Source organism: Passer montanus, unplaced genomic scaffold (genome assembly GCF_014805655.1).
Source record: "Passer montanus isolate IOZ18808 unplaced genomic scaffold, ASM1480565v1 scaffold1, whole genome shotgun sequence".
NCBI lineage: Eukaryota > Metazoa > Chordata > Aves > Passeriformes > Passeridae > Passer > Passer montanus.
This window is the reverse complement of record NW_024356504.1, coordinates 17017169-17042186: the sequence shown is the minus strand read 5'-3', so window position 1 is coordinate 17042186 and position 25018 is coordinate 17017169. Positions and strand designations below refer to the sequence as shown.

Below are 25018 nucleotides of genomic sequence, written 5' to 3'. Positions count from 1 at the left end.
TGTGCTCCAGTGGTCTCCCAGGAAGCACATTAGCCCTTGGGGAAATCTTACTGCTAGAAAAAAAATGCAAGGAGTCTTGCAGCAGTAACCGAGACAATGGGGACAGCTGTGTCTGGGTTCTGGGCAAGCTCAGAAACAAGGACACCCAAACCTCTGTCTCCCTTCATAGGTCTGTAGAACTGAGAACCTGGGTTTCTCTTGAACATCACCAGATGGCTGTGTTTACACCCAAGCTGTCCATTTTACCTGACATCTTTATCTATCAAAGCATGACTCGGGCAATAAGGAATGATCCTCATTCCTCCCGGGCAGACTCTTGGTTATGAAACCAGAGTCAAACTCTGAAATGTTCCTTCAGGACATGGTCCAGGCCCAGGGCTTACCATTTCCTGAGATGGGAGGCAGCTTGGTGTTTCTGGCTTGTGGAGCTGGGCTCACCCATGAGCAGGAATCCTTAACTGTCTTGAGTTTCTCTTTCTTGAGCTGTTCAAGTCGCTGCATCGTCGTCATGTGTTTCCTTAGCTGCAGGCTGACTGCCGAGTTACCAGATGAGACCGTTGAGTCCACGACAGGAGCGTTGTCGTCCAACGCCGTCAGATCTCCCAGACTTCCCCCGCTGTGCATGTTCATTTCTACTCCACTGTCATTGTTGTTGGTGCTGCCAAGGGGTGATGGCTCACTGCTGCATGACGACTGGCCACCAGGACTGGACTGACACATCTTGGGGAGGGAAAAGAGGAAAAAGAGTTGGGCAGGTGAAAACATGGATGGAAAGAAATCAGGAGCACAACATCCCCAGTGTTAGTCCTGAAGGATACAGAGCTCCTATCCTAGGTTCTCCCCTGTCTTGTTACCCCTCCCTGCTGCAGGATCCTAGCTCTTCCAAAAGGCAGATGCCTCCTCCCTGTGAGAGGAGGATGGGACAGCACCCACAGCTGAAAAAACCATGGTGATTCAACTGCAAGATGGAGAGAAACGAAATGCTCTTCCTCCAAAAGAAGGACAGATGTTTCTCAAAGAAAAGCAGCATGTCACCTGGTTATGCAAGGTATATTGCAGCAAACACTGGCTTATCTAACATGAGATCAAGGTTTAAGTATTCAGACACAACGTATTTCTGTCTTTAAAATACCCTAACATATAATTATGTTAGCTGACAAACTTCCCCGCCAGATAAAAACCTGGCTCACTGTTTGCAAACTCCCACTTGCAGATAAGGCAGATAAGCACCATAAATATTTATTTTATTTACATTAGGAATGTAAACTACTCACATTGAGTAGTTTATTTGCAGCAGACACTATGTGGTCTGAACTTGCTCTGCTGCTGCTACCAAACAGGATGCCTGGCTTTTCTGCTCCAGGCCCTTGCTCCAGCCAAAAATGGGAGTGCTGAAAAGGCAAAGTACTCTGCCCTGGGCCAAGGTGGGAATGAGGAGTGCTGCAGTGTTGTTACTTTGCTCCATAGCATCCCCCCATGGGCAGGGCTGACTGGCTCTGACTGCCATTCAGTCTAGATGATAGAGATTTGAAATCCCAATATTTAATGGCAGATTGTGATGCTGGGAGAAAGGTGGCAAAGGGAATCCTTGGGCACTGCATCCTCCCCCTTTCTGCACTCAAGCAAATGCCTCCTATCCCTCCCCACTGGCCCACATACTTCCACTTCCACCCTGCAAGTGTTAAATGGAGACAGAGGTCTACAGGAGATCATGCTTTACACAGCTATTTTAATACAAAGGATTTCTTTGCTCACCTTAGTACCGACTGTCCTTAGGAAGGTAGAGTAAGGAAGGGTAAGTGGGAATAAAGAACAGGTTGTTAGGACAAAGACAGCATTAACAAAAAGGACCAGGTTAGTAAAAGGAGGAAGAGGGAAATGCAGAATACAGCACAAATTACCAACATATCCCCCACTCCCACACCCCATCTTCCCTGCCTTCCCTCTTCAGGGGCACAAATAAAAGCTCCTAGGATAGACTTTCTACCTGATTCTACGGGTTTGGGGTGACACACAAATATGGGTCAAAACAAGGAGCCTGGGAATGATGGGAACCAGTGAGGCATCTCACCCCTCCCACTACCCTGACCTTAATCACAAACAGGAGTTGGATGTGGACCCACCAGATGAGATACCACCTGTGTGATGTGCACAAGGGAAGTATGTAGTGCTAGAGAGGGACAGTGAAGAGAAACACATGACCCAGGGCCCTGTGGCCAGTGAGATGGCTTAGCTGGAACCCTGGGAGCACACAGTGCTAGGAAAACAACCCCCACCTTCAGGAGAAGCAGGGTGGGGAACTGTAATTGTGTCAGTGTTTTCACAGGAAAAAAACAACAAAACACATGGAGGAAGAGTATTGGAGAAAGGTCATTCTGTCCAGTGGTTCTCACACTCAGCTTTTGTAACACTGTACAGAACCTCATCACAGGAAACTGTTTCTTTAGTCAATTACAGACATTCTGGATGTATAAATACTAAATTTTTCGTAACTGAAACATGCTGCTCATTAGTAATTTTTCCAACAACACATCCCCTAACCCTTCCGAGAAAATCTCTGTTGCTCCAGGGCATGTTTTTCATAGGAATAACAATCTTTTAGCCTGGATTCAAATCAAGAAAATATATATTTTGGAGATCAAAGTCTTTTCAGCTCAAGTGGGAAGTCTGGGGAATATGTGAACACTTCTTTGCAGGTGAAGGTCTTTTCTTCTTCATCCAGCCCATACCCTGTCCCACTCTGAGCTGATGCAGAGACCGAAATTTCGGGTACAAAAAATGAAAAGAAACATCAAAATGTAAAAGTGATTCATGTGTTGCAATGCTCCATCTCCTCCTCCATCCTGAATGGGGTGGAAGAGGTTTCATGTGTTTGAAAGCACCACTATACACAGCTCTTTAGTACCACTGACCACACTACTGCCAATTGTGGAGCTGCTGTAATGGACGGAAAGCTGATAAATGGGCTTTGCTTCAGGTGCTGGGGCTGTAAAGCTTGATCATGGCTGAGTGACAGTCTGTATTCTGTGGGCCACAGTACTGCTCCCATATTTATTCCTAATTTCACTCTCCTGCCCCATCACCTCGCTACAATTTTCTACGGCAGCTGGGAGTCATGTACTGGATTGCTGTACTCCTGAGTCATCTGCTCTAGCCAACCTCGGCTGATCAGGAAGATGGGACTAGATGATCTCAAGAGGTCCCTGACAACCCCAGGGATTTTGTGCTTCTATGTATGGTGGACAAGATCAAGGAATTGAACTTGCTTTAAGATACTCAACAAAAATAGAACAGCTAGTTTTATCCCCACTGTCTTCATCAAACAGCAGCAGACTAGAAAGAAAAGGAATGAAGGGTGGAGGAGGAAAAAAGGGACTGCTTAAGCCGGGACCTTTGCTTCAAGAAGCATTCATCAATCTGTGCCCTGTGGTCATTGCTCAATTTAAACTGGTGAGGTAGGTAAAGCTCATTTGACCACAACACTCTTGGGTTTTACCCACTTTCACAGTACAGGAATGCCAACCTCAGCAAAGGGCATCACGTGGCCCCCATGACTACAAGGGCAGGAATTTATGATGTTGGGTAGGAAGGTAGAAAATGTAGTGGCCTGTGCCCTGACCCGCAGTTTCATTTCTGGACTTGAACTCTAGGGTTGAAGGGCACCTGCCCACAGAGGTAAATTGAATACAAATGCTTCATGCCCCTACTGCATCAGGGAGATCAGGAACCATGTAATTTCTGCCAAAAGCAACTGCTCTTACCACAGAATTCTCTGTTTTTATTGTTTTTACTTGTAAGCAATCCTCCATGCTCCTTGTGGTGCTGTTGGCCTCAGGGCTCTCCTCTGACACCTTGCTGCTCTGCTTGGCGCTGGCCTCATTGTCCCCATTTTCCTTGAGTGGAGGTGGCCTGGGGTGGACGTCGTTGCGCTGCTTCTTTGTGACGTGGGCGTCGGGCCCGTGCACCGTCTTGACGTGTTTTCTGAGGGAACTGGGGTCCGTGTACCGCTTCGTGCAGCCGGGGATTTTACACACGTAGGGCTTCTGTCAACGCAAACAAATCTTGGGTTATATTTAGAATAAGGCCAAATATTCCAGGTACAGTGTACGGGCCAAGAAAATACAACGAGCATAGCAGCAGGCAGCAGCAAAACGCGGAGCATCTGCTCCACAGGACTCTGTAAAGACTGAGATATGGAGGATGTGATATATGGGCTGCTGCTGATCCACACAGACTTGGCTGGTCATTTCATATTGGCTAAACTTCTTGTTTTCAGTTTCTGGATCAAAAGACAGCTAAGAATTCACTAAATACTTTCCTAGTATTACTTTCCCATGTATGTAGTTGCTTGGGTGGCCACAGGAATGTTTCCTGATTAAGGATGGGAAGGAGGGAGGTGATGTAGCGGACTGGGTATAACACATTTGCTCTGCTAAGGTGGGGTCTACACCAAGAAAATGTCTGAAACCTTTTGGCCGATGGAAGTCCAGTGAATTCAAGCCAGACTGGATTCACCCTACTCAATCTATCACACCACTCCAGCACCTGCCACCTTGAAATCTGCTATTGTGCAAAACAAACCACAGGCATGCAATGTTTTTTTCAGATGACAGCACTCTATTCCGAATTCATGAATCATTGATTGCCACAGGAAAACAAGGCTGAAGCCATGCTTCTGAAAACAGGAATCGGCAACAGATATTTTCATTCTTTTAACTTCTTTTATTTTACTGAGTATCCAATTCCAAAGTGTATTAGCACTGCAGTTGTTTGAGCTGGTGCTGGTGCACTGGAAGTTCTGAATTCATCACAAGTTCCACTTTTGGCCTCATAACTACTGGAAGTTCTGAATTCATCACAAGTTCCACTTTTGGCCTTATAGCTACTCTGTGTATTTTTCTGCCAATGCACTATGATAGATCCATGAGAAAAAACAGACAGATGTTATTTGAAGGCTACCCAAAATGACCATTCCTATTAATTTTTTAAAAAAATCTGTTTTGTAATTTTGCCCACGAACTTAAGTGAAAAAATACAAAGGAGTATATATTCTTTGCAGAAAGCCAGCATCATCACATGAAAAACACTCAAAGTCTGTTTTGTATTCAAAAGCTTCCTGACTATCTTGGCACATCATTCAAACCAGCTAAATCCACATAACACCCCAATGAGGTAAATATATTTTAAAGCTGGGTAAACCAAAGCACAAAAATTAAAATAGTTTGTTTAAAAATATTATGCAACCTTTTAGACAAGCACTATAGAAACAGTATTACTGCTATTAAGCCTTATTACAAAGGACAGAATCCCCACCACATGTGCTGAAAAAATCCTGTAGATCAAGCTCAAAGACTTTTTATGAATATCCTTTAGGCTCAACAGTTCTGATTTTTCAGTCCTCAGAAATTAGGGTAACATGATCACTATTGCTTAGACAGCAGACACTCCCCATAAGGGGATTCAATCATCCTCTTCATCAGGCCATACCCCTTGCAACTGAGCTAAGCACAACTGCTGTTTCACTGGTGTGCCTTCATCTGTCCCTGGATTATCCAGGTTCTGACACCCAGTGACATCTTCACCCTAGTGAAGTCAGGAGTTTAGATGTCTCAGATGCCTCCCTCCTACGCTCATGCACATACAGGGCAATACTCCTTAGGGTGAGAGAACTGGAGAACTCCCCACACACAAAGCAGAGCTGGATTTATGTGTTCTACCCTTGTTCAACTTGAGTTACTGAAAATGTCACTCTGAGTCTTTGGCTGGCAATGAACTCAAGCCACTCCTCTGTGTATGCACTGGAGAGTGGTCACAGGATGAAAGCCCTTTTTCCAGGTGTAACTTTGAAGGTGTCCCCTGAAGGGATTCAAACAGTCACTGAAAGTTTAAAATATAGTGTGTATGACATTTCAACAATCAAACCAAAGCCAGTGTGGTAACACATCCCCAGCCTTGAACTTCAGCATGTTTGGACCATACACCTACGTCCTGTCACACAATGATAGTGACAAACACAGGGCCTGGAACTTCCCCCTTAGAGGAGACTTGGGTGACTAACTCTGAAACTGGTGTATTCCAAGTAAACACTGCAAGCAGAGGAAAATATTTAGAAGGTAGCTAGGAACCACAATAGAGTTACCAATGGGTAATGGGAAATATTCACAGCCACAAACTTCTGCTTTGCATTTGTGCGGTTTTGTGAGCCAAGGTCTCAGTACAGTTTGCTAAGCCAGTGGTTATGGCCACAGCTGGATGCAGGACCTTTGCCTGGGCCTGCTGCCCAGTGTGATGAGCTTTGCTGTGAGGGACACCAGCTGGTGTAAAGGATCATGTCATGTGATCCTCAAAAAGAGGGTGTCAAAAATATGGCCCAGAGAGCCACTGTACGCAGCCTACAGATCTCCCACAGTCTTGGGGTGTTGCTGTACTGCATCAAGGAGGGTTGAACAGCAGCTCAGGAATGAGCATGACTGCAAAATGTAAGATCATTTAGATAGTGGCAGTGCCTTACAGTTCCCGTGGCAGGGTCAGCTGGTCTGGTACAGATCCTCCACTAGTGGCTGTGCTGCTCCTACACCAGAGAAGGGGTAGGTGTCCTTCAGGGGAAGAAATTGCAGAGGATAAAAATCTCTATCTGTTACCTGAGTCTTTGATTTGTGTTGTTTGAAAGCAGCTTGTGCCAAGTGTCAGCATATTTAGATCAGGGTCCACAAGAGACACGGAGCTGGATGCTCCTGCCCTACAGCCTCACCTTCTTGCACAAGGGGAACCCAAATGATCTGACTATCAAGTGTGTTCAAGCTCTGCTCAGATGAAGTGAGGAGTTATCTTCTGATCTGGATCGCTTGGGAATCTGAACCCATTGGAGAAATTACATTTACCAACACATTCAAAATGAAAATTCCACATGGGGCATTAGGTGGCTCAGGTGGGAAACTGCCCTGCCGAGCAAAGCTCCTGGTAAAGCTCCAGGGATCTGAGTTCAAGTGATCTACAGGCAAAAAAGTCGCTCACATACTGTCAGTGTGCACAAACTGGGATGAGTGAGTCTCCAGCACTAAAAGCTGTACCAACAGTGTGATCCATTTATATGAGAATCCTTAGGAATCTAAGGGAAATGCAAATTTCCTTTAAGACAGGAAACAGTGTTGCAAAAATGAAAATCTTCATTGGCTTGACTGATTTATTCAGCTTATCAGAATACGGAGAGTGGCTTAACGCTGCCAAAAATTAAGAGGTGGAAATATCAACAATGAATGGGACAATGGATCCAGCACTGGATTAAGGCAGAAAAAGCATCCAGGGCTGGAGAACGAGCAACTTCCAACACCTAAAATGTGATATTAAACCACAATTGCCTACCTTTCAGGGGAAGAAGCTTTAACATAAAAAAATTACGTAGTTAAACACTACTCCCTGGGAATGCAGAGCAGATGAGAGGCTGCAACCTACCTTTTTGGTCCCTCCTGGCCTCAAGGTTGGTGTAGCCTTAAAACAACTCAAAACTATCCAGTTTAAGTGTGGATATGGGTTAATTTTAACCTGTGTCTTGCTGGTGGAGAACAATCCTGATGTTTGGGTTCATACCCAAACCAGTTCAAACAACCCTGGGATCCTAGCCATTCATCGGTCCATCTCAGCATCATCTCAACCTGGAAGAGGATTCTAGATTTGGAGTCCTTATTCTGACTCAAACAGAATCTCTGAAACCCACCAAGCTTTGGTTATCCGTGACTGATACTCTGCCAGAGATAAAAATACTCCCAACAAGCCCTTTGTAGACACAGCATCGCTTCAAAAGCCTGTCAACCGTGGCAACTGCGTTCCATTCTCCAATAGTCTATATTTAACTGTTGCAAATTAGGCTACAGACTGAATTCTTCATGGCTGAAAACACTATTAGAACTTTAGAGTGTTGTTTTTCTTCCCCTGTCAGCTAATTAGTGGTAATATAAATTTCAATCGTCGGCCGTGGTTGATTGCAACAGACCATCACATGCGTTACAATAAAGGCAATTTCCTCTGCTCCCCAACTACTAATAGTGGGTCTTAATTATCCAAGGTTAACAAAGCATTGCATTGTGCTCTATCATTGTACATCAAATGAGGGAGGGACTATTATTTCCAGAGCATCAGGATCCAGGGTAGCTGTTATATTACTGCAAGTCTGCTGCACAGTAATATTAAACACAACTTGCACAACTGTACTATACTATCTGTGCTATTAAAAATTATGTATTTGGAAAATGCTTGTTTTCATTTCCAAAGTCGATTAAAAAGTTTGCATACTTTAACATCTGTTTATGATTTCAAACACAGCTTTCATAAATATAAAGCTAATGTGGTCTGGCTCCCCAGCAAAAATAAATCCCATTAAAAAATAAGATAAACCTCTCATTACAGTAGGTTTCTTTTTACATGCGTCCAGTGTGTAAAGTGTATGTTTATTGTCAGCAAAATTTAAAAAAAGCCCTCCGTTGAGCTGTGGTGAGCCCAGGCTTACCTCATTGGAATGTGTCCTGTTCTGGTGCTTGGCTCTGTCCGAGGCATTGGAAAAGGCTTTATTGCAGCCTTCGTGTTCACAGACATAAGGTTTTTCTCCAGTGTGGGACCTCAGGTGTGTCTTTAAGTTCTCCAGGCGGGAATAGGCTTTGGAACAACCCTCAAACTAAAATAAAAAAAACCACATGAGGAGTGATTAATTAACCAGAAAAATTTGATTTTCCCCCTGCCTAAACCCTTCCAATCTGTTTCTCATTCTTTCTTTTTTTTCTTCTTTTTAAAGGGCTTGTGTTTTAGGGAACAACATCCACTTTGTTAGGAGAATTTGCTTCCCTAGGCAGGCTGAGAGTTTCAGCAGCGAGTCATATTTGAGGTGCTACTCCTTGTTAGGTACCCACCTGACATTTCAACAAGTGGCTCTTTTTTTCCAGCAGTGCTAAACACCCCTCCACTCCTCCCAGAGCTCTCTTAGCCCCTCCTGCCACTCCTCTGCATCTAAAACACTCAGAAACAGGGGCCCCCTCCTTCCCACCTAGGGAACTGACAGCTTCTCCACAGTCTGACCAGCCTTGCAACTTCACTAGCACCAACACTGGAAAGAGCAGACAGCTCCCTAATACACAAACAGAAATCTAGCAAGCTTTAAAGTTTCCCAAATTACAGCTTGGGTTTACTCTTGGAGGATACTGTGGTCAGGCTGTCTGACATTACCAGTTTAAAAAACAAGACTCTAAATCTTGAAGACAGATGGATTTTTGGACGACAAAACAGGCCAGGAACCTTCCTCCTGGAAGGAAACCAGCTGCCCACACAATGAGAAGGAGCAGCTTGGGAGACGTGGTGAGGCTTTGGGTGATCAAAGTCCTGCCACCCTCCATTCTGGCTGGGATGGAGGCTTCTCCCTGCACCTGCCCCTGGCCCAACATGGGAGGATTTTACCTCCAACCAAGGAGTCTCTAAAGTGCTCTTTGACAAAACAAGCGGGAGGTTTTAAGAAATACAAGGCTCCCTTGCAAATTCCAGCTAAATGTTCCACTGCCTGTTCAGCTGGGAGCATTGAAGAGCCCAGACTGTACCTCCTATACAAAAAACACCCTTTACATTTCAACAAGCAGCCCCTGCTGCTGTAATGTACGTGTTGTATTCTAGTCACATCACTTAAACATGTCTACAAGTTCAGTCCAGGTGTGACAAGACTTCACATTACTCTGTTTGCGTCTTGGCCAGTGAAGAAACTGGAGCCACAGCAGGACAGGTCATGCTCCATGTCTGATTTTCTCATGGGCAGCTGAGTGGTCCTACACATCCAAAGGTCTGGTCACAGGCACCTGCATTCAGTAGCAACAGCACCTGCTGCCTTGGGCTCCACATGCACAGCACCTGAGGGACTGACAGGGAGGGAGGCAAACATGCAGCCCATGAAACCCATGAAGCAGGTAGGTACAGGCTGATCCCATGCAACTCTCTTGTGCTGGAAAAGGTTTACTTAAGGTCTAGCAAAGGCAGATTTGCCCGCTCTTGAGATAGTCACATCTCTTCAAGGACCAGTAGGAGCATTCTGCAAGAGCTGATTCCTTCCACAGCTTTTTCAGGGTGGGATGGATCCAGTTTTTCTTCCTCAGACAACTTTCATTAGCCCATTTGTCCCATAGAACATGCCACAGCTCTGAGGTAGCACAGTATATCTCTTTCTTCTCTTGCCCTGTACAAACAATCCTTTACAACTCAAGTCGCTTACGGTTACTGAAATACATCATTCCTCTTGCTGGAAAACAAAGGGAACTCAGCATGAGACAATTCATGCATCCATTCTAGTTTTGCTGGATACTGACACAAAAATGCAGTTATTAAGAGCAAAAGTTCTAAGGCCACATTTTCAAATAAAAGCTTCACAGCAAAGCAGCCTGTGCATGTTCAAAGCAGTTGTTCCCACTCTTACGTGTGGATTTGATTATGCCAGTGGGAGTTCTAGCTGTCATCTGTTGAATAATCCTTGACCAAATCCCAGGCTGCAACTGGGCTCATCTGTAGCTTTATGTACACCACAAACTTCTTGTCTGAAACCAATGTTGCTTTGAAAAATCACTGCCAGACTTGGACAAGGAATGCTCTGCCACAGAAGGGCACCGTCTGCAGAACTGCCATTATCCCAGACAACTGGAACTGGTGGTTCTCCAGTTTGGGGACAGTTGCTGCAACATACTGCACATGGAGGACACTGCAGTTCTCCAAGATGACTTGAGACTAAAACACAGCCTTGCCATTGCCCCAGTGTGACAAAACTGAGGATTGAAAAGGGCAGATTGTGCAGCAGTGTTTTTTCCTGCTTGACTGCAGCACTAAAGAGGATTCAGCCAACGCTGTTTTTGTCTCTTGAGTCCCTCTGCCTACAAGGCCAGGCTAGACTTACCCTCAGTGCTCACTTTGTATGCACCAACAATCAATATTTCTTGATACTTTTAAGGAAGATTGGTAAAGCACTAGACTGGGCAAAGTGCTTTAGAAGATTAAAACAAAGGACATGGCCCTGTGCCCCAGGGGAGCTTATGCTCTAAATTAAATGAACACAAGGCTGGAAGATTGATAAAGGAGTCATGCAGCAGGCAAATCATACATATCCTAATATTTGTAAGCAGGAGCTGGGGCAGAGCCAGGGAGCAAGCAGGGCTGGCACTGGCAAATGGAGCAGAAGAGGAGGAAGGTATGGAAGGAGGGCTCAGACATTTGCTGAAGAGAGAGAGAGAGACTCATCCCCAAGACTCTGGGGAGAGGAACAGTGTAATGCTGATGGCAGAGGAGGAACAAAATGCCATCAGGAGGAGAAGGCAGAGAGCAGAGTATAACAAAAGACAGGGAGGAAAAGACCTTTGGGAGGAATAAAGGCTGGAGGAGATGAGGAAGGAGATTGTGAACACTTCTCCCAACAGCTGACCACAGTCACTGAACTCCATAACCTTGCCTCCCTCTTGTGCCTTGCATCAGGCATCCCTGGCTGCCCCACATCAGCAAGTAGTGTGGTGAGAGGCTCCAACTGTGAAGGCACATATGTGATTTCATATCTTGAGGCAAAGGAGGAGGAGAGCCCAGCTCTCCTATGTGGTTAGTGAGCCTGCACTCACATGGCTGAGATACAAAACAGTACCCCACACTCTTCCTCAGGCAGCTGAACCCTAGACACAGTGATGCTGGTATGCAGGTCTGGGGACTGAGCCCTTCTTGGGGTTTAAGCACCTATGGCTTAACCTCACCTCTGGATTAAGAGAGCAGAGGCAGGAGGTGTTCGCCTAGATTCCCAGGCTAGAAAGAGTCATGTGGGCATGCTTGGGTCTGTGGATGAGGGAATCTTGCATTCCCAGCAGCTGTAGTGGATTATGCCAGGTTAGACACAACCAGGGGTAGGCAGCTCCCCACAGTGTGGCATTACTGGATTTCTTTCTTGGATGTAGGCATATAAATTGGCTGGATTTTCACCTTAAGTGACTTGTCCTGAGTTGCTTTGGATCTCTGTGGTAGTTCTGAGGTAGTTCTTCCCAAAGAAATGCAGTTTTGCCCACTAACACCTCAACCACACTCCTCAACCTCTTGTCCTCTTGTCCCCAGGGTCTAACCTGCAAGCAGCTGTAACCCAGACACAGAGGGCTGGACTAGCTCTGAGGCACTGCCAGTGGCTGGCCTGGCAGAGCCCTACCTGAAGCCATGCCCACGTCTGCAATCACATTTTTGTGACCACCCCAGCCTGGTGTCCCACTTGCCAAGTGAGATGTCCCCTGCCAGCTCACCGTGCACTTGTGTGGCTTCTCTCCCGTGTGCCTTCGCATGTGCACCACCAGCATGTACTGAGCCTTGAAGGGCTTCTGCTCCCGTGTGCAGTCCTGCCAGCGGCACACAAACTCCTTCTTCTCCCCGTGGATGTGATCGTTGTTGATGTGCTGGTAGGAGAGAAAGGAAAACCAGGTCACCCCTGGAAGAGCTGATGCCAGTGAATCATGCACAGTGCTCCAAGAGCCAGATGTTCCCTCCCCAGTGCTTGTCAGGCACTGCAGCACCTGGGTGCCAGGTGCACAGGTGATACCAGGGACGTAGACCCAGCCCTGTGGTCTGGTGTGTCCTGCACAGAAAGGTGTGCAGCACCCAGCACACTGGGTACAAAGCAGGCTAAAAATGGGGGGTCTGCAAAAGCAATGGAGCTTTTGGGAGAAGGGAACCCTCTCAGTGTGCCCTCAGCTGCTTGATGCCACTCTTGACAGGGATGACAGAGTAATTTTTGTTTCTGCTGAACCCTCCTGTGCTGCATTTACCCACCTGAGACCCCTTCCTGGGATGCTGCTGGAGGATGATGGACAGGAGACAAGCCTTGATTGAATTCAATAATCTTAAAAGTTGTTTCCAACCTAAATTATCCTATGCATCTAAGTCCATATGCTGGCCCCATGACATCCACCTGCCGTCCAGAGCTGGTGGCTGGCAGGAAATGACAGCATCTAAGAGCTATGCAGCAGGGAGAGCTCCATTACTGCTAATTACTCAAGCCCACAAAATTCTGTGCTGGAGTGTTGAAAAGCCAGACCCAGAATGGTGCCTTCGTCCACCCTGGTATGGAGAAGTGGGCTGTTTTTTCCCAGTGCAGGGCAGATGAAGCCCTGCTGAAAATAAACAGAGCCAGGGGCCAGCCCGTCGGCAGCGCCATTCCCGCGGCGGCCTTGTCTCTCTGAACGGGGTCTCATTGCCAAAAATAATGCCTGTCCTCGCTCCTGTGTTTTCAGAAGACATTCACTGACAGGAAATCCTAAAATAAACCACTTTGGTTTTGGGTTTTGGCTTTTTTTGTGCTGAGATCTTTTCCAGCCCCCGCCTTCGTCCCCCGGCCAAGGCCAGGCACACATGTTGCAGCCAGGGATGAGACTCCCTTGGGGCAGTGAGGCAGCACGAGGACACAAAAGTACATTAAAACAGATTCATCAGCCTTCACAGTTCCAGCTGAACCCAGTCTCAGTGCTCTGTGTGCTGCAGTCCAATCCTGGGGTCAGGGTCCTGGTGCCTGGGGTCCCAGTACTACCCAGAGACAAGAGGAGGTGTGTGGGGAGAGCTGGGGGAGCCTGGGTTTGGGAGAGGTTTTGTATGGGTTTAGAGTTCTGCTGCCAACAGTTCTGGTTTTACAACAACAGACTTTAGCCTCAGGTGGTGGAAATCTGATGAACCTCCCCAGAGACCCATGGACATGCTAAACCATGTCCAGACCAGACTGGGGAGATACATCTCCAGGCTCTGCTTGTGTGGGACTCTAACTTGCAACCAAGACTGCACACAGCAATGCTGGGAGTGTGGGAGAGCACAGGCTTACCCTTTTTGTCTTGTTTGAGCCAGAGGAAGAACATTTACAAAAGGGAACTGTAGGCCCCATTCAGCACTGTTCACTCCCTGTCTAGGCAACATCTGCTCCCCATCAATGGGTGTAGGAGGAGCTGCACAGCTCACCCCACTTCAGCTACAGCTACTTAGCCCCTACCTGGCTGAAGGCCGCTTGGGTTTCTCTCAAACTGAGTGTGACCTTTGAGGTTGGGAACAGCAGCGATACTTGCAAAAATATGTCATCACTGCTGCTGCTCCCTGTTGACATGCACTTCTCCCACAAGCACACTGTGTAAGAGGAACAGACTCTGCTCACCCAGGTACTTTGCTCTGCACACAAACTCGAGTTTTCCCATGCATGGTGAGATGGCACCTTCTCAGAAGCTGGCCCACGACATCTGTATTTCATTTGCCTGTGTATTTTGGGCATCCCAAATCCACAACCCCGTGTTGCTAGTAATCACAGTAGAGAAGACTCAATTTTTGTAACCTTCCCGATTTAGGAAAATCTTGGGATATTTCATCAAATGTTTTTCTTTGTTTATTTTTGGGGTTTTTTTTCCAGGAAATTGTGCTGAGCTGCCTGGTGCTCTGCACTTCGCTCTGGGCAGAGTTAGTTTTTTGTACATCTGAGAGGGAAACGCACAAAAACTGCTGGACACATGTGAGCCCAGCCCATCTGACAGGCATGCTGTGGTTTAACCCCAAAAAAGCAATGCCCCATGGCATGCAATGTGCAACCCATTAAGCACCTTATCACTCAAGCGGCCTTGAAAACCGTTTCCAAATCTGTCTGTACTCAAGGACGTGACGCACTGAACTAGTGGCTTCTGGCAGAGATGGGCAGGCACTAGCCTTAGATGGAAGAAGAGCATGTGCCCAAAATTATAATTTAGAGTGTAGTCCCTCTGCACAGTGCTTGTGTGCAGAACATGTGCAAATGGTGACCGATGCCAATTTGGGGCCATCTAAATGTATCCAAAATGAAGGTATATAAAAAATGGTGAAAGCTGGCACAAGCCCTCAAGAAGGGGGCTACATGTGAGCTGCACATGTGTGGCCCCTGGCAAGCTGGTAGTCTGTTTGAGACAAGCAGCTAAAGGCTGAAGGAAAAGGTAGCAGCTCCTGTTGCAAAATGGGTTTAATCCAAAACTCTGCTGCAAGCAAAGGCTGGCTGGGCTGGTAAATTCCCAGCAGATATGGGCTGGCTTCAAAGAAATACAACTTGCACCACAGACCCAAAATAAGGACTGGGAGGGTGTTGGGCTGGGAGCAAAATGGGACTTGGACACAGATCATGTTTGATTTCACAGGCACTTCCCTGAGGATGAGGAATTTGTTGACCCCAGAAGCCAAAGGAAACCAAGTGGTGGATACCCAGATGAAGCAAAGCATACAAAAGGTTCTTGGAATTAATTAGAACTGAAAATCTGATTAATGACTTGGTTTGGGAATCCTTCAGAGAGCAGTTTTGACACTGGTTTGGGAACATCACTGTGATTATGGAAGCCCTGTTGCCCAAGTTTTAGAAAATCAACCCACTTTCTGTACTTCAGACATTGAAGCATATCTCCAAAGTCTGAAAGTGCTCTGTTTCTGTGGGAGGGATGAGCTGAGCAGGTCAACAGCCTCCAAGTGATATGGCTCCACAGCTCATTAACAGCAGCATTAGAGGCTTTCCCAGCCTGGACTAGGACTGAGGACAGCATGGATGATCCCTGATGCATAGTTGGTGTAGCTCTGTGAGAAGGGCTCAGCACCTTTCCCCATTTTCTGATCCAGTCTTCTGCACTGAGCCTTCTGTCATTGGGCCATGCACAAGGGAGGCTGAAAGTGCAGCCTCAGCAGCTGAGAAGGGAGCAATATCACATAATCTATGAGAGGCTTCTTTCAGCTGAACTCCTTGGGGAGCAGCGACCTGCTTTGGCAGTGTTTACACACCGTATCTCTGATTTGCACCTTTAGTAGCTCCCAGGGTGAGCTCTGGCTGTACAGCATCTAGTGATAAAAAATGAGGACAAGTGCACAGAAACCCAAATTTATCGCCGGGGTTTCCTCCCAACCATTACTCACATGGACGAGCTGCTCCTGAGTGTCATATTCCTTTGTGCACCCTTCCCAGTGGCAGTTCGTCTCATAAATAACCTCAGGCTCCTGTTTACATTCATCCTTATCAAGATCTTCTTTCAGGTCTGTCAGATGCTCCTGCAACACATAACGGTGCATTGTATAAGGTGAACTTCTTTCATCTGAATTCCTCCGTCACTCATAGATTACAGGGCAAGTATCAACTGATCACAAAACCATGCTTGTTGTGGCTACATAACATCCACGATTACTGTGAAATAAGGAGCTACAGGGTTTTGGCAGAAGTGGATCAGAGCTGACAACAAAATATGAAACACCCCAAAGCCACTGTTGAAGCAGTGCCTGGATTCAGCTGGGTCATGGGCAGTCCCAGGAAAAACTGAAAAAAGGAAAGAGGTGACTTCTGACCTTTGGTTGTGCTCTTTGCTGGAATAAAACAACTAATCTGGGCAGAGTGGAGAAACGTGAGCATAAAGAAATCACAGGGCAGTCAAAAACCAGAGCCCACGCTCACTTGACATGGGCTGGGCAGGGGGTTCCTGTTTTCTGCATCTCTCAGGAGATGAGAAAATGATACCTAACCCAAAGATTTATGCCTGCAGGATGCTCCACAGGGACAAAGTGATGAGCTCTCAAAGCCCTTCTCTGAAAAGGGAATTTGGAAAGCTTGAGCAAAACCCAGCAAAGAGTAGGTTGCAGAACAGAGCTCCTGGGACTCTGGACTCATAAATGAGTTACTTTTATGCTGGGTACACTGTGAGCTCTCTCCTTAACTTCTCTGTCTAGCCAGCTCCTCGGTGCTAAATGAAGCACAGAAGATTTTTGTTATGGCTGCTATGGTTAAAGCATGGGCAACTACAGAAGAGTGTAAAATACAACATAGTTAGTACAAATGTGAATAAGGAAAGCTGTCAACTCTGCATGCATCAATATCTGCACTACAGACAAGGCCATCAGCACCCAGTATTGGCTTGGGAATCTAGCAAGACAAAACCCTGCAGGTTTTGATCCTCTTCATTCCCTTTCCTCCCAGATACTACTGTTGCCTAGCACAAAGCATCCTGCCTCCAGGACACCTTCAGACTGAAGAGATTTGTTTTAATTAGCTCTTATTTAAAAAAAAAAAGGATATTGCAAGGTGGCTCTTGGGACAGGAAACTGCAGTAATTTACAGAAAGACTTCTGGAGATTCAAACTATACCAGAGCCCAGAGCAATAGTCTGAGAAAGTTCAAACAGTAGATTTTTTTTTCGTGCCATTCTTATTTGGTTGAGCTTGAAACACTGATTTTTTTTAATGTTTGTCTTTGTGCAAAGTTCAGTTCCCGGACAACTGTAATTCAGTTCCCGGAAAACTGTAATTTTCTACTAAAAATCTTACTTTTTTATACTTACTGCTGGAAAAGCAGAACTGTAACAATTTAATTTGTTGAAAAGGATTGACTTGTTTCATTTCTAGCTAGTCCAATGCTAGTCTGAATCTGTACTGGAGCTCTCTTGTGGCACTGCAGAAGTTCAGTAACTCAGGTCCCTCATGCCTGGTACTTCACTGTGTCCCACAAATCTTGTCTGATTGTATTTTTTACAGCACAAGCCATCATGGGAGATACTGTCTTGCCAAGGACTGCAAACACCCAAACCACAACTCACATGAGGTGCTTCAAATGCAGCATTTCCAAAACAAAACATGCACGTTTTTGGGGATAGATAACTTCATAGTCAGCAAAAAGTGGATCAGTCAATTACTAACTGACTGTAACACAACTTTTCAGCACAGTCTCCTGCAGAAAAGGAATTTCTAAATTTAATTAATTCTTCTTTCTTAGACCAAAGTAGACACCCACTATATTCAGTTTTTTAATCTGTTCTCCTTGCCAAGAACAGGCTTTTATATGGTACCTTCTAGTAATTTCCCAGTCAATAGTGAAATAGTGCAAGATGTGGAACCTACACGTCTCTTGGGGAATTACTTCACATACTGCCTCATTAGGAACTATTAGATGATCAGCGTGCATTTTCCTACCCCTAATTTCACCTTGCTATTCTAATAAAATCTCATTGCGTTACTTTAAGCTGCTCCATTCAGTGCCAATTTCAGTGTTTTTAAGGCCCAGTGGATAAAACCCCTGGAGGAGGGCTGCAGGGGTGAGCCAGGCTGGTACTATCCAAGCACTCCCAAGCTGGGAGCAGTGCATGGAGGATGGCAGCCATTGAGCAAGCAGCTGTCTGTCCCACAGCTCCTCCACTAACACATGCTTTGAGAAAGCAAATGATGGCTTTCAAGTATTTTTTTCATTTGCTGCAAGAAATAAACACATTGCCCTATTAGGCCAGGCAGTGGCCAGATTGGTTTTTCAGGGCATGTGATTTTGCAGCAGTGTGTAGATGCACTCCTAAACCCAAAGCTCCAGAGAGGTGCCTCTTTGCCCTAATCGTGCTGACTACAGCATGTTTATCTTTCCCTGATATGCTATCTTCATCAATTTTACCAGCCCCCCGATGACTGCACACGTTGCTGTCCCCATGCATCATGCTGAGACCTGCTCCTGAACCAGGGCAGAAGGAGAAATTTGTCATCAACTCTTCCATTCGCTTGACAATAACACGGCTTAATATTTCATGACAATGAAGTGCCCAGAGCACTCCTGATAGTTTACAGTTGTGATAAAGGATGGTCAGATGGATACTGTCAGCCATTAAGCAGTTTGCAATCACAGGGCTCCAGAAAGAAAGCAAGGGCCTCTGGGCCCTTCTTGGTGTCAAATGTTGTGTCACCAGTGTAAAGGATGTTTCTAGGAGCAATTCCTTGTTGAATCAAGAAGTCGTCCTTTTTTTTGCAAGCTTTCTACCTACATGCAAGTTTCCCTCATAATCTATGTTTGCTCTGAGACACTAATGCTGCTTGCTTTGCAGCACAGAAAACTCAGACATCATTTTTACATTATTACACTTGATATATTTGCTCTCCTTTTTTTTTCCTATCCAAACACAGCAACAGCAAGCTGAGTCTCAAGTACCCATGGAATGCTTCACTCAGTCACTGCAGCTGTGCCCTGTCCCTTTCTGGGCTTTGTGCTCCAAGAGACACTTGCCTGCCTGGCAGACTTTTCTGGAGCAACCCAGTTACAACAAAAGATGCCAAGAGGATCATTCCCAAAGATGAGACCCAGCAGCTCACCACCTCAACCCCACAATGTGGCTCGCAGCAGGGAGGTTACCTGTGTGTTTGGGGACACTGGGGGCAAGCCCTCAACTTCAGTCTTGACTTTGCTGCGTTTGTTAATTACTGGATTGACGGTGCTGCTCACGGCCGACTCGCTGCTCTGCTTGCTCTAGGAAAGAAAACCAGGCAAGAAATGGCATGGGGGTTTGGAATGACACACAGACAGTGGCCCGCTTCCTCACTGAAAACTAACTTTAAAATCAGTTAAGGTTGAGCTTCAGGAGAGGCAGGGGACAGCAGGGTTGGCCTGGGGCTCAAATCCAGCTCATGTGGGTTTGTGTAAGGCAGAGGGATGGGAGAGAGGGAAGAAGAATCAAGGACAGCCCCAGCTTCTGCAGGCCCACTGGAGAGCTTGGCCTTACCACTGCTGCTCTGTTTCAGAGCAATCCAGTCCATGGCATAGCCATCAATGCCTTATACAACCCCCACCCAAGCCAGTTTTATTTCTCAATGTGACAAAATGATCTGTTGAGAAAATGAATTCCTGGGGGAAGCAGGGGGCTCTGGTTAGAAGTGAGGGCTCTGGCATGCTGTGTCCATGAAAGACTATGTGTGTAATTTGCTAAGCTCTTAAAAAATAAGAACAATTTCAGGAGAAAAAACATCCCATTGTATGTGCATAAAATTGGAACATTAACATTTTAAATATTCTTGCTAATTGCTCAAGATTGGTCCTGCAAATTTTTAGACAGAGGCAGAACTCCTTCCAGCCACATTATTTTGTTAGCCAGTTTGTAAAGAGAAAACAAAACCAATCAATCAAATAACCTGCAATAACAGAGTTTGCAGTGCAGCAGCCATGAGAAACCCTAAAACAATAAACCAGTCTTAAAAGTTCAGTATGATACTACTAAAACAACGATTTGAAATGGGAGTGACTTAGAGTGAAGTAAGTCTTTGGGGAGAAAAGCAACTGCAATTTAGACTTGGAAGGAATGTAAGTGGAAAAGAAAAATGATTAAGAATGTGCTAGGCATATTCACTAACCCAGTGCATGTGGAGGGGTTGTGCATACATATATGTGCTTGTGTGCTCACAGGTATTAGTAAGGATGTATTTAAAGGTGTGGGATCTCATTCCTAGTTTTAAAATCTGGCCCCTGGTTTTGCAAAATTTAGCAGTAAAAATCGACAGCAGGGACACATTGAGAGAAAACCTACTGAAAAAGAAGATTTCCCTCAATTTCATAGGACATAGTGTGTTCAAGGAGATTTCCTGCCCGGTGTGACCCTGCATATTGCGTTCAATACTTTGATGGACCAAGGCCTTTGGTTTCTGCAAGGGTAGGTGCAAGAAAGGGAGATGGGTGCAAAATTTGTCTGTGACTAATTCAGAAACACTTGCCAGAAAAAGGAAAAAGCAAGAAAAAGGGACAGAGTGATACAAAAGAAAATTGTGAAACTCCACAATCACCATGAAGGGAAGCCCACCTCCCATGGAGAAGGTGCCTCCATTTCCACATGTGCCATGCAGGATGGCTGTCCCTACCTGGCTGGAGTCGGAGATGCAGTTGCTGTTGCTGCTGCTCTGTGCTGGTGATGGGTTCACAGAGATGACTGCCATGTGCTGCCGTGTGGGGAAGGTTGGGGACGGCTGGATCAGGGGAGGAGTGTGTCCAAAGGCTGAGCTCAGGCCTCTTTGCTGGGTCAGGATCTGCTGGTATGTCACGGGGTTAAGTGGGTGGGGGAAGCTGAATGCAGGACTGCAGCAACAGGAGAAAGAGAAATGATGAGGAGTTATTGTAAACAATATTGATCATATTAGGCAGTCACTGATTCAAGTTTGGCTTCTTGGAGACTCCAGGAACCAGGCTGCAATGCCCAGATAGATGCCTCCAATGCCAGGATAAGTGTGACTGCCTGCTTTACTGCAAAGTCATGATTTGATTCGCATGCGCCTCAGCAAACTTGTGAATCATTTTGACAAAGCATTACACTGATTGTGATTTGCTTACTGTGTAAAAAAACCCTTGGGAGTTCATAAGAGGATGGGACTTGGGCAAATCTGGCTTTGCAGCCCCTAAGGCTCCTGGGTTTTCCCAGGCATACCTCTTTTTCAAACTTGCAGCTTTGGGGTTATGCTAACCTGGATATGAAAAACAAGCATAACCTGGCTCACCTGCCACAGATTACAGCAGGAATAAATAAGTATCCACACTCAACACAGTCCAAAACCATGCAATTTACTCTGCATTCAGGTGAGGGGAGTGCTGGCTCAGGGGACTGCTGAAGCATGTCACCCTTCCTATGTAGGTCACTGGTTCATCTCCAATCTAGGTCAGCAGTGACCAGGAACACCACTCGCCCCGGCTGCTTTGGCAATAAGTGGGGCAACAGATCTGAGACAGGATGCAGCAGTGGGGAGCAGTAAAAGCAAAGCTCTGCTTTTGGAAAAAAGGGATTCAGGGGCAAGTCCACTGGGCAGAGAGAGAGAAGGACAGAGGATGCTCTGTGGTAACTCCAGATGTGTGATTCACAAACCATAGACTGCCCAAAAATTGGTAATTTGCCACCTTCAAGAAGTGGCTGCCCTGAACCTTTACCCTCATGGTATTTTCACCACTAAAACTGCCCAAGGTGTGTGTGCTCAGAGAATAGGGCCATAATTAGAAACATGTTTAATAACCAATTTTGCTTTTGGAGAGACTTTCATTCCTGCCTCTAAGATGCTGTTAAAATAATAAAAAAATGTCTTCATACCAAATTTCTGGCAGTTATGCTGCTATATATGTTACCTATTATACAAATCCTGACATTTAGGATGTATTTTTAGAACATTGAGAAGGGGTTCAAATTCTTTATTATTAGTTGAGACTGAAAGTTGACCATTAGGTCAGACCCTGGACTCTACTGATTGGTTAAAAATACAAGGTCTTACTCTTAATGTCTGAGTATAAGTTGAGATGCTACAGGTATCTGCAGCAAATGACAAGAGATAAAAACAGTAGAAAAAATATGATTATCAGCTAAGAAGTTGCAATTTGTTTATGTCAGCCTTATGTTTGATTTTACAGTCAATTTCTAAATTATGCTGCTGGATAAAGTAGCTTACATAATTAATGCTACACTTATTAATAAGAACATCTCTGTTTTCCCCCACAAGTTTTAAGCATGCATAATTTTTGTAACCCTCTGCTTTGCAACATCAGTGTTAATTAGATCTAACATTTTTAACAGTTAAGTAACAAAAAGAATAATAACATTGAGAAACTTGGGTGAAGCAATCACAGTAGGGATTGACAACAGTCAGCTGCCTAATGTAAGTGCTTTTTAATTAAGATTTGAACAAAACTTTACTCAAGGGTTTAGATTTGGTTTAAATATGCTTTTAGAATTAGGCTCTTCTATCCACCCAGGCAACATTTTTTCTAAGAATGTGGGCCAGTAATTTGGAGAGTACTTTGGGGCAATCTCTTAAATCAGAGTGTTTCTTAACCAGTCAAACTGCTCACAATGAGCATTTTTAATGATAAATTTATTATCTGTTTCTGCTTGCAGGGAGGCATGATCATACTGTAATTACTGGAAACGTGGTAGCCAATAACCCCAACCCAGCCAAAGAAACCCCACCCCAAATGCCACAAAATACCCTTCCACATGCAATACCAGATGGGGGCTTTGATTTACTATGCTACACAGCCCTGATGCACAAAAGCAGAGGCTGCAAGGAAGGGAAGCTCTCCCTTGCTGGAGGATCATCCCTTCTTTCGTGCGGATGGTTCCTCAGCTGACTGGAGACGATCCCAGAGCTTTACCTGATTGTCCCGGCAGATAAATGGCCGTAGGAGCCACTCGCTGCTGAACTGCTCCTGGAGTTGTTGATATATGCCACAAGAGAGTTTGGGGAGGTCCTGATCATTGTCTGGAGATCAATGCTGGCATCAGAGAGCGGGGAGATAGACAGGGCTCGTTTCCGGCTTAATCTTGGAGTCACGCGCGGGCTCGAAAACCGGGACACTGCAGGAAAGAGAGGCTTTGTCAGACAAGACCAAAGGGCTGCTCCCTTCCTGCAAGTGGGCTGGAAGTGCTGAGAACTGCTGCACTCATGACTGCTGTGGGATGTTCAGGACCCAGGAGCAGCGCAGGGACCAAGTGCCCTTTGATGGGAGGTCTCCTCTCTTCAGGGTGCTGAATCACAGGGGTCAGGCAGCACCATGAACGCCCGCTTGCTTTGCTGTCCTCAGGGCATACAGAATCCTGTCCATCACCCCTTTTCATGGGCACTAAATTAACCTAAAAGGGAGAAGGCCTGCAAGGTTTCCATGAGCGCAGCCATGCCTGCTGACTCGGTGTCAGGAGCAGCAGGCCAGGGGAGCTGCACATCCAAGCCGGGTGCCCATTGCAAATGGTGAGTGCGTGCCTGTGCGCGGGGGGAACGGAAACCAAACGAGCATGAGCACAGTGCTGACCATCCAATTAATGAAGGAGGCGAGGCTCCAGAAACCCTGAAAGTAAATTAAGAGTTTTAAGAAAACCAATTTGGCAGCTCAGGCACAAAGTTCAAGCTCTCCCCCTCTGAGGAGACCTGCCAGTGCCTGGACCCTATTAGCAATTGTCAATCATTCAGGCATGAAGTAATTTCCAACCCTGCCAGAACCATTTATGGATCTGCAACATATGATGGGTTACTACTGTAAAAGTCTGGCATCCCTCAGTGTTTCAGCACTGCTAACTGGAACGACTGACTTCACCCACAGGAAACTCTGCCCAGGACTGACCCACCTGCAGATCTCTAAGGTGGCGTGGAAGGGAGCTGCAGATGGGCCATATCACAACCTACCTCAGTACCAGGGTACCAGATCCAAACCCTGCCTGGAATGACTCATCCCTCCAAAGCAAGCAGTGCTGGGATTGTGTATTTAAAAAAAATTTAAAATGTGAGGGTAAAACATAGCACTTGGCAATGGGCAATGGCTGGCAATCCCTACCATCCACCCAGGGGTGCAGGAGGGCTCAGCTGCTCCAGCTCCTGCCCTTGATGAGCACAGCAATGTATCATCACTTGACTTTTCCAGTGGTGGTCTCCCCAGAAAGCATGCTATGAGTTTATCCTATTAAATGCTGTGAATAAAACACTGAACTGCCCAGACAGGCAGTATGAGCCATTTTCCTCTAGCTGGCTGAAGGCACTGATTTTGCCTGCTTATCACCAAATACAAGCCTGCCACTTTGTAAGAGCATGAACTTTCCATCCTGATGACAGAGCTGGTATGTGAGAGAGTGACTGGGATGTAGAAGGAGGTAAGATGTGTCCTGCTGGTGTGATCAAACAATTCCTTGATTTGTGTTGGCTCACAGGAGTCTGTGTCAGCATTTCATTGAGACCAGTGGCTGGGTTGCAGTGTCCCAGCTTCCACGTGACTCACCCGTGTACCAAAGTGGCTCTGCCATTACCATGCCTGGGTGCTGGGTAATCAATGGGGCTCAGTATCACCATCCTCTTAGTCCCCACAACGACCCTCACTGCACAAGATAAATGACTTGCCCAACACCTCACTGGAAATCCAAGGCTAAGTTGGTACTTGAACCAAGCACTCTTGTGACTTTTGTTCTACACTTAAGCAGCTTCAAGAGTTGCTAGATGCAATGCCTTTACTGAAAAACTGACAATACTGGGAATTTCTCTTAAAAATCAGATTGTTGCATATTTATCCAACACATTGTTACAATATTTTGTACAACTACATTGTGCAGCCTCACGGGGCAGAGAGGTGCTAGAAAACATGACTCAAAGATCAGGCAGCAAACAGAAAGGGCGGCAGTCTATAAAAAACACCCTGTGAGTGTTAAAGCTGCGCCATGATTTGGAGGGACTAGGCTCAAACTTCCCAAATGCTTGCATCTGGAAGACTCTCAGG

General features: G+C 45.9%; 1 protein-coding gene across 3 annotated transcripts in view; it reads right to left on the bottom strand.

Annotated features, from left to right (window-relative positions):
* The window catches only part of GLI2 (GLI family zinc finger 2), a 189437-nt gene that overhangs the window by 5861 nt on the left and 158558 nt on the right, over positions 1–25018 (bottom strand). For all 3 annotated transcript variants that reach the window (XM_039702027.1, XM_039702018.1, XM_039702039.1), the window contains 8 exons: positions 22916–23117; positions 20650–20863; positions 19157–19270; positions 15925–16056; positions 12282–12431; positions 8504–8668; positions 3762–4043; positions 384–720 (listed from right to left, as the gene is read on the bottom strand). In XM_039702027.1, the coding sequence (XP_039557961.1) occupies positions 384–720; positions 3762–4043; positions 8504–8668; positions 12282–12431; positions 15925–16056; positions 19157–19270; positions 20650–20863; positions 22916–23117 (1596 nt within the window). The remainder of the gene's footprint in view (positions 1–383; positions 721–3761; positions 4044–8503; positions 8669–12281; positions 12432–15924; positions 16057–19156; positions 19271–20649; positions 20864–22915; positions 23118–25018) is intronic.